Consider the following 9,398-nt stretch of genomic DNA (forward strand, 5'->3'; position numbering starts at 1 on the left):
TTTTAATCCACCTTTGCTTTACCCAGAAAGCACAGTCCTCCCCCAGCCTGGACCGGAGAAGCAGCAGGAGAGCAGACAAACAAATGTATGAAGTTAAGGTAACCCAAGAGTTTTGATTTTTTTTTCTTTGCATTAGTATTAAGCTTCTTGTTTTCTGCTAGGACTCAGAGATGCACTGACAGGGCTGACGAGCATTTCCTAAGCAGACAAAAAAAACGGTTCAGTATAGTGTTTTGTTCTCTTAAATGCCTAAATTAAAGAAGGTAAAATCCAGCTATTGTCCTGCCTGGTGTCTTACAAATATTAAAAAAAACCACAATTGCCACAGCACGAGAGTGAAGACACTGCAAGGGGTGTCCCACATTCCCTCTGCATTGCTGGCAAGCAAAAGCAAAGAGTAACTGTACGTTCTCCATCACCACAGAGGAAAGAGGTGAAACCCAGAAGTTGGGGGCTGGCTGCCCCCTTTGCAAGAGAGAGAAAGTCTAAATAAAAAAAATCCTTGGGCCATTACTCACCTTATCCTTGAGGAGAATCTCATATGTTGTAATAAGTGCATTGAATTTCAACCTTTTAGACTGAGAGTGGATCCACTCATACTCACGTATCTGTGAGAGGAGACAAACGTTAACTTCAACAAGCTCTATTGTAAGGAAAGAGTTAACAATTGTTATTTTAGCGCAGCTATAGCCAGAGACTCCAAGTCCAAAACCCGTGTTGTTCAAGGTGCCATTTGATGAGCTCAGGGTGCCCAAGAAGATTGTTTCAGTGCACACGTGGTTCAACTGCCCTTGCACAGGTAACAAAATAACGTCAAAACAACTCGCTGTGTCGCCAAAACACCTCATCTGCCAAATGAATGCACCTCCTCACTACTGACACCACTAGACTCACAACATGCGTGTGCTTCGTTGCCTGAATAATTCAGAACATAGGAGGCAAGCACTTTTCCACTGCTATACTCCTTACTGCAGCATGTTTCAGCCCAGTGCAGTAGTAGTTTCCAGAAGGGAAGCCAGTACTCCTGTGCTCACTTTAAGAGGGCAAATAAGGTAGAAAAGTCCCTGCAGCAGCAAATTACAACCAACTGCTCAGCTACACCAGCTCCAGCTGCCTGCAGTACAGCCAGGACTATCTGTCAGCCCCTCCAGCAGAATGTGTCACACACGTTACACAGAAGCTGCTGCTTTGCACCCAGCCTTTCTACCCAACCCCACACCCTCCGCTTTCTGATTACACACCATGTTCCTGCTCATGAGGTCTCCGATGTAAACCACCACATTTATCTCGGGGGCCCACACTTCAAACTCTCTCTGCCATGAGGTTAGAGTGGACAGGGGCACCACCACCAGGAAAGGGCCATAGAGCTGGTGTTGATGGAAGAGATACGACAGGAATGATATCGTCTGAATCGTCTTGCCCAGGCCCATTTCATCCGCCAGGATTACGCTGTTGTTCCTGAAGAGGAAGAGAACAAACATAAATCCTGTCTGAGTGCATGTTTCCACCACTACTAATTTACTGCACACCAGCTCAAATAGCAATCCGTGACAGGGACAGGAAGGGGACAGTGCAAAAACATTTATCTGAACACTTCCAAGCGGATCCCATGGACATCCAGATGTGGCACAGTAACTTGCAAAAAGGAAGAGACTATGATCGCTCCAAATGGGCAAGCAAGGACAGAGGCAAAGGGAGAGGGGAGTCAGTGGCCTAATTTTAGAAGGATATTTCTCAAAGACTTCAACAAGTGCGTAAACATGCCGAGCCAGAAGCCTTTTTTTCAGTTAGGACAATGGAAAATAGGGCTGATATGCACTAGGCTCACACAGCAGCCAAGTCCAGCATGTGAACAGGCCCAGACAGGGAAAATGCTTTTTGTTTTCGCACAAGGTTTCTTAAGTTCATGCTCTAGATAGTTCCTGCTTGCGGCGTCTGCAATGCAGCTGGGCGTGATAACATTTGAAATTCCCTCAAGCTGCAGAAGCAGGATGGGTAAAGACCTCACTTGAAAACAAGAGGGCCAGATCCTACCAGGACAAAAGTCAGGAGACAAAACGAACGTCACATAGCATCTGTACGTACTTGCACCACGAGTGAGCGAGCCAGTTGAGGCCCTCCAGCTGGTAATCTCGCAGCTCTAGGTTCTCACCACCAATGTAAGAAGGCTGTTTCTTCAAGGCAACAAACCTCGGTCTCTGCTTCAATACCTGGAAAAGAAGATGCCGTAAGCCCACTGAAGAAAGAGACAAAGTAAGGTTGAAAACTCAGCAATGAATGTGCATCTGTTCATTGGTTAAAGTCTGTCCACATTTTCCTAGCCCATGCTTATGTCTGCAGTTCAGAAAACCACTCTGGAGCATTATGTTTTGCCTGCTGTCCTCTGGTTCTGATGACCAGGGCTGTGAATTCCCCCCAAGCTGTACATAATGCACACTACATGGAACAAGCTCCACTTTCTTTTTTGCCCTCTTGTTTTTTCTCCCATTGTCTCTGTCCCTCTCCTCCACTATATCAGCATCTTGCAGGCTTTCTCTTTTCCCAGGTGTGCTGTTTCTTCATCCAACTGATATTAAAATTTTGCATTTCTGCAGCAGTTCCTTCTGAGGAGGAAGCGCTCTGCAAGGATTAATTAAGCCTCCCACCCCCCGGGGGGACATAACATTCTCACTGTGCACAGAGTAAATGAAACCAAAAAGGGGTTCACATCTCTGCCTAAAGTACAATACAAGAACAGCAATCAACCATCCAAACACTGGTGGAAGGATGAGAAAACGTTCTCTGACATTTATCCTGACAAAACTTCACATTCCCACTGCTTGTGTCATCACCCAGCCTGGAGAAACCCAGCAACAGGAGAGAAGAGAAGCAAGCAAACCTTGCAGTCCCGGGTAGGGATTGTTTTGGAGTTGTTACGGTTGTTGAAGCTGTCAATGCAGTGCTGAAACTTTTTGCTTATCAGAGCCTCGTCTTCCCAGCTGCACTCGGCATAGGGCAGCCCCATCCACTTACACAGGTATTCGGGGTCATTCGAGGATGTTTTGCGACTGTTTGCTGCAAAATATGCAAAAAAGCTCAAACCTCAGCAACTGTGGTTCTGTGGCTGAACCACAAGCAGGGTTTACAGGGGCTGTCTGAACTACCCGTACAACCACAAGACAGGTCTTGGCTAGTAGGAAAAGTTTAGAGGGACCAAAAAAATGCTCCTTTACCTGGGAAATCTGAATGTCCCGTTGCAGACTTGCTGGTCTTCACAGCTGTGTTTGGAGACAGAAGGGAAGGAAGGGTTTGGCGTGCTGGCAGCCAGCAGAGGGAGCAGGGCAGGCAGGCTGTCACTGCCGCACACCCACGCGTTTTTACAAGAATTGTATTGGAAATAGGTTAAACAGCTCTCCAAGCCAATTCTCAAAACAACTGGATGCTGGCACCTCTGACATGACTGTGCTATTACTGAAGTGTTCAGTAAGTCCTGGTTTTATTTTTAATAATTAATCATGAAAATCTAACCCCCGAGCTGCCTTGCAGCCTAACCACATCCTCAACCACAGCATCACGGAAAGCGGTCCTCACAAAAGTCAGGCCTGTACTTTTGCTTTGGATGCAAAAAACATGCAGCCAAAGGGCAGAAGTCAAAGAACTCCAACATCTCCTTGCAAACCAGTGTATCATCCCATACTCCAGGCAAAGAGAGTGATTGACTCGTATTGTCTGTAAATACAAATCGGTAAACCTGGATTTCTATTGTTCAAATCCCTGAATTTTACACACTGAAATACACTTGACACCAGTTCTATTCTCAGAGATACTGGAGGACAAGGAAGAGGAGAACGCCATACACTCATTCTGCTGTCACTAGAGATTAAAGTTCCCATGTCTTACTTCACTGCTTTACCAAAGTGTTGGGTTCACTTACCAATTACTCTCTCCACTATCTGATACTGTTTGTTCAGCTCTGAAGCTAGCTCTTGTTGGCAGTTGAAATATTCCACATCTTCAGGTGATACCTTGACCAGCCTAGATGCAGGGGAAAAAAAAAAAGGAAACCCATCACAATAATGCTTCTGACATAATGCTCATGGAGGCTACATATAGAAACTCTACTTTCCTACATGGTTCTGTCATTCAGACAAGTCACTGAAGCAGACTACTGCTTACGTGACATGTTTCTTAGAGCTTTCTATAATTATAAATCATTACTGAGAAGCAAATATCATAGATGTTCATACTGTCTCCCTTTTAAATTCTGCTGCAAGAATCAGTCTCAAACCAGGAATCAAACAGAGATGGAAGCTGCTACTCCAGCTCTGTCACTTTGGAAACACAATGTAGCTCCCCTTATAGTTCTTGGGGAGGTCAGACAAACTGATGCAAAAACTTGCATGCAGACAGGCCTATAATTAACAAGAGTTAATAAGGCTGCAAGCCCTCATGTCACCTCCTGGGCCAGGTGAATCTGTGCATCATTTACTCCTTGTCAGCTACCCAAATTCTTAAGCCTAGGAAGCGGCAATATTGTGGAGTGCATAGCTCTTCCTCTCTTTCAACACCATGGCCACAGACATCACTTCTATGAGGGAGATGTTCATCAGTGGGGAAAGAGACACGAGTGTTGTGTACCAAACCCAGTTGCTTTAGATGAAACATGCTTTGCAAGAAGAAATCAAATGTTTTCAGTCCTGACTCTGCAAACCTCTGGCTGAAAAAGATTTGCCCGAGGCTAAATCACTGGCTGATGTAAAGCGTACCATTGCTTGATTTCCTCCTCTTTTTTCTTGAAGTTTTCTAGCTTTTTCATGCCTTTCACTTTCTGCTGCTGCAGGGACTCTTCACTCTCCCATGTGCTATGGATGTACGACCAGCCCTTCCATTTGATCAGGTACTGAACTTCTCCTTCATCCTTTTCAGGATCGAAGTCCGCACTGGGGTTGCCATTGGCTTCAGTTGCATACACTGTGGTGGAAGCACCAGTGGCTGCAAAAGAAATCAGGCTGCAGTCAGTACCTTTGTTATCGAGCATTGGATGTGAACTGCATGAGAGCAGCAAGTTATTTTTCTAACACAAGCAACGACGAGTATCCTACAGATTCTGCAACCCAGTAAGACAGGCACACAAAAGTTTTCCATAAAACAGAACCTTTTTAAATCTATCATAAATGCTTTTTCTTTAAGTATAATTCAAAGGTCTCTTGAAAATGTTCGCGACATTCGGTTTTACAAAAACACTTTTGTAAGGCTATGAGAACAAAACATCAGCTTTATTTTCATTATGGCTTTGTCAATGGAGCTATGAAAACTGACTCTACTGGAAGATCTATTTTATATTTCAAAGAGGAAAAAAGCAAGAATTGCAGAACAATGAATGCATCTTTAAAATGTGTGCACACTAAATGAAAGCTGCCAAGCACATAAACTTGACATTTTAGGTTTTTCAATACCAGATTTTACAAAAGCTGCTAGAAAATAAGTAAGAGGCATAGACAAAAGGGTGAAGAGCACTGAAACAACCCTTGGCTCCACTTTGAAGTTGCAAAAGCATTGCACCAGGTCAAGAGAAACTGCGAGGGCACACAATTGACATCAGAAATAAAGGCTTTTTTCCAGAACTACACACCTCCTTTTTTTCCAAGCCTGATGTCCAAGACTTTCTCAATAGTTTCACTGTTGTCTTGTTGTTCATCGGCTCCTTCTCCAGTCATCTCTATCAGGTCATCAGAATCCGTCTCAAAATCATCATCTTCTTTGTAACTGAAGAAGATCAAAACCAAACTGATAAAAAGCTCCTGACTCTTCCCAGTCCAGAAGGACACAGAATGGCACAGACTGAGGGCAAGCCTCCTCCAGCACTTATCCTGGGGTTCAGGGCATGTTCAGCACACGCATTTCTTAGGTTAGCCACTCAGCATTTTTCCCCCGAGACACTCAGATAGCTACACTTTATCAGATTAATACTCTATCTTGTCCACATACTTTTTCTGACCATGGCCAACACCAGGTGCTTCATGAGGAGGTGGAACAATCCGTGCAGCAGAACCAAGACAATCAACAGAGAAAGCCTCCTCTATCCAGAGAAAAATTATTTTATAATGGAGGTTGCAGAGCATCAAAAGGTTGCATGTGTACCTACACTGCCCTAGGAACTACACTTCTCACCTTTGATGAACATTTAGCCACCAAAAAGTATTCTTTGGGTGGCTCTTTGCAAGTCCCTTATTAGGACTGCCAGAAGGTGAGCAGGTATACTGGGTAACGGGTAATGCTTTACCTCCACCATGTCTCAACGCTCTGTCCCAAGGCATTGCCTATCAGCCACTCTCAGACAACGGGTCTAGTCTAGCACACCTCATTTTCCTCATTTTAATCTATTATTTGCGATTCTTAATCTCATCTGAGAGTGCTTTAGAAACATTATGCAAACCTCCTCGCATTTCTCTAAAAGGGACTGGTAAATATTCCCTCCTGTACAGGTGACAAAACAAGATAAAGAGAAGTCGGATGTTCTCAGCATGAACCTGTCAGAAGAACCACTTCTCAGCCAACAGGTATCTGCAGGGCAGAGCAGGGTCTCTCTGCAGGATCGCACAGGGAGTCGGGGCCCTCCGGTGCCCCCTCTTCCCCAACCAGCCAGCTCTCATCACCAGGCAACCCCACGCTTCTCGATACCTGACATTTTTGGCTGCTCTTCGTCGAGTTTGTCTCTTGGGGGTCTCATCATCTTCGTCATCATCATCATCTTCAGATGAGTCCTGTTTCTTTCTCTTCTTCCCACGCTGGGGTTTGTGGGGCTTTTTAACACTGGTTTTGGCCACTGTTCTAAAATAAGAATTAATAGAAAGCCATAATACAGTGTGTTTTACATATAAACATCCATTTTAGTAAGTCTTCAAGAAAGCATAAATCTCAAATATTAGACTCCTAGGGATTTAGCCTGCTCTAACTACCATGGAAACCACTGCATCACTCACCAGAGCATGAAATGGGTAGACAAGAGAGTAACTAGGTCCTAGGTTTACTAGGTCGTAAACAAGGGTAATATTGCAGAAAAAAAAATTCTTTAGTGACAAATAGAGATTAACTTTCTGCCCAGCACATGCAGGAAAGACATATGGAGAAAAAGAGACAGACTGAACCAAGCCTTCCTTACCTCCTTTGGGCAGGTCTTCTCGCTTTAACTTTCTTCGGTTCAGGCTCACTCTCTCCACTGGTGCCTTGCTCCCCTCCATCTTCATCCTCTTCTTCACCAGAGACCTCTCTTTTCCATTTATTTCTATGGTCAGAAATGTAGGTCATGAAGGGCAATCGTCTTTCCACACAAACACTTGGCTAAGCAGACATCCAAGTCATCTAGGTTAAGACTAGCAGGCCATAATTATGAGAAGTTGTTCAAAACTGCACTCATGGTTGTTCAGTGCAATGCATGGGGGATTTTATGGCATGATTCTCTGCTTTTAGGAAGAGACCTCAGTCACCTAGGGCTTAGCTCATGTAGGGCCAGTATATTTTGAGTGAGAGTGGCTCTTAACACATACTACAACAGTATTTGTAGCAAAGGTGTACATCTTACAATGGGTGGGAAAGTGCTTAAATTTATTTATTTTTCATTTCCACTTCAGCATTTCTGAAATGAGCTGGAAAAACCAGCACTCACTTCTGGAGTATGAGCCACAACATACACAGTTACGTGATCTCCTTGTTAGCCCAGCAAATGGAGCAAGAAGTCTCCTGCCATCTAAATCCAGGTAACTGAAGTTTCCGAGGGTGAAGCCAAATCATGCCATACCATTAGTGGAAGGAAGCAGGTTCTCTGCGGACAATTCGGAGCAAAGCTGCAGCTCTGAAATGCCCTCTGAAGGAACCTCTCCTCTCTCCAAGGGGTATGTGGGGAGTCCGCAGAGATTATTCCCCTCGCCCAGGAGAGATCCATACTACCACAGTCCTCCCTGCACTTCATTACCTTCCCTCCTGTTCTGCACTGGTGTGTACAAGTGAATGAAAAACTAAAAGACATGAAACAGGAGGAAGAGAGCTGGATCACGTGGTTGTGTTCAAGTTTTGTCCAGCAGGCAGCTTTTAGTTCCTTTCAGCTCACTTTAGTGTTTGGAAAAACTAGAAGGTACTTATTAGATGGAAAAAGGCAGTAAAATATGACCGTAAGTGAACTGAGTTATGGTGATCAGACATCCAAAATATCCTCTCTGGAAGGTCTTTTGTTGTAGCAGAAGGTTATGAAAGATAAGGGAGGATAATTTGGCATTTTATTCTCTATTAATCAAAAAGGGGAGAAGAGCAGGGATTAAATTGTTTTAAGTACCTCTGAAGGAGAGTAAGTAACCTGATGGAGAAGTGAAAGACTGACAACAGAAAGTGAACCTGACTTGTTCAGATTCTGTCACAGGTAAAGTGGGAAAACATAAAAAAAGAAAAGTTGGGAAATGGCATCCATCTGTAGATCCGTATTCATACGTCAATTTTAGTCATCCAAAGAATTATTACTGGAAATATTAAAAAAATTATTTTACAAGCTCTCCATGTTGACAACGCCTATCAAAAAATCCAATACTACTGTTCTGAAAAATAAAACCAGACCAAGTACCACCATTCAAAACCCTTCTCCTAGAAACTTACGTTTTTTTCATTTGCTTCTGGCCTCTTCTTTTTGGGCTTTCATTTTCAGATTCACTACTTGCCTTTAATTGAAAAGAAAGAAAATCAGGTTGTAGGCTTCACTCTGGACTGTCTCCTCAAGGATGCAACTGAAACGCATGCACGTGGTCTGAGCTCAGACACAGCTCGACTGCCCTTTCACTGCAGCGCTGGAAGGATGCTTTGGTGTGACAGGGCTGCAAAATTGCAGCCAGCTCCCCGGCACCTTTCCCTCTGTGCTGCCTCGGCTGCAGGGTGAATGCCGCTGTGCTCCCAGTGTGAAGAAGGTAACTCTGCAGAAAGGCTGGAGAGCTCTGCTACGACATCTGGAGTCCCTGAGCTTGGGAAGTGCGAGGCTGCGACCCACCTACCCCTCAGCAGCGACCTCCAATACTTGGCGGATGCCGTCTCAGCGGTGGCAGTGGCCAGGCAGACCTGCAGTGTGTGCAATACCCCACTGTTTACAAAACCACAGGGTGAATTTAACCCACCAGACCTTGCACTGCCCAGCGCTGGAGGCAAAAGGCACCCCAGAGAGAGAGGGCAGCTCAGCTGCTGCTACCTCTGCCTGCAGCACAAGGTGAGCATTGCTCCTGCCTGATGCTGGAGAACCAGGCAGCAGTGTGACTTTGTGCTTTCTGGACAGAGCTCCGAGGGCCTGCCGCAGCGCTAGGGCTCAGCTATTTTAAAAGGCTTTTAACTGAAAGAACAGTGGCTGAACGTACTTTTGTGAGCGCCCATACTTGCCATTTCAGCAG

The 9,398-nt window shown here is 44.8% G+C and overlaps 1 protein-coding gene across 7 annotated transcripts in view; it reads right to left on the reverse strand.

Moving 5' to 3' along the window:
* The window catches only part of CHD2 (chromodomain helicase DNA binding protein 2), a 70,069-nt gene that overhangs the window by 23,777 nt on the left and 36,894 nt on the right, over window positions 1–9,398 (reverse strand). For all 7 annotated transcript variants that reach the window (XM_035890587.1, XM_035890586.1, XM_035890585.1 and 4 more), the window contains 11 exons: window positions 8,623–8,684; window positions 7,142–7,264; window positions 6,661–6,810; window positions 5,612–5,745; window positions 4,746–4,971; window positions 3,914–4,014; window positions 3,213–3,257; window positions 2,879–3,054; window positions 2,086–2,210; window positions 1,242–1,458; window positions 519–608 (listed from right to left, as the gene is read on the reverse strand). In XM_035890587.1, coding sequence (XP_035746480.1) covers window positions 519–608; window positions 1,242–1,458; window positions 2,086–2,210; window positions 2,879–3,054; window positions 3,213–3,257; window positions 3,914–4,014; window positions 4,746–4,971; window positions 5,612–5,745; window positions 6,661–6,810; window positions 7,142–7,264; window positions 8,623–8,684 — 1,449 coding nt within the window. The remainder of the gene's footprint in view (window positions 1–518; window positions 609–1,241; window positions 1,459–2,085; window positions 2,211–2,878; window positions 3,055–3,212; window positions 3,258–3,913; window positions 4,015–4,745; window positions 4,972–5,611; window positions 5,746–6,660; window positions 6,811–7,141; window positions 7,265–8,622; window positions 8,685–9,398) is intronic.

Source organism: Egretta garzetta, unplaced genomic scaffold (assembly GCF_000687185.1).
Source record: "Egretta garzetta isolate BGI_Z169 unplaced genomic scaffold, ASM68718v1 scaffold322, whole genome shotgun sequence".
Lineage (NCBI taxonomy): Eukaryota > Metazoa > Chordata > Aves > Pelecaniformes > Ardeidae > Egretta > Egretta garzetta.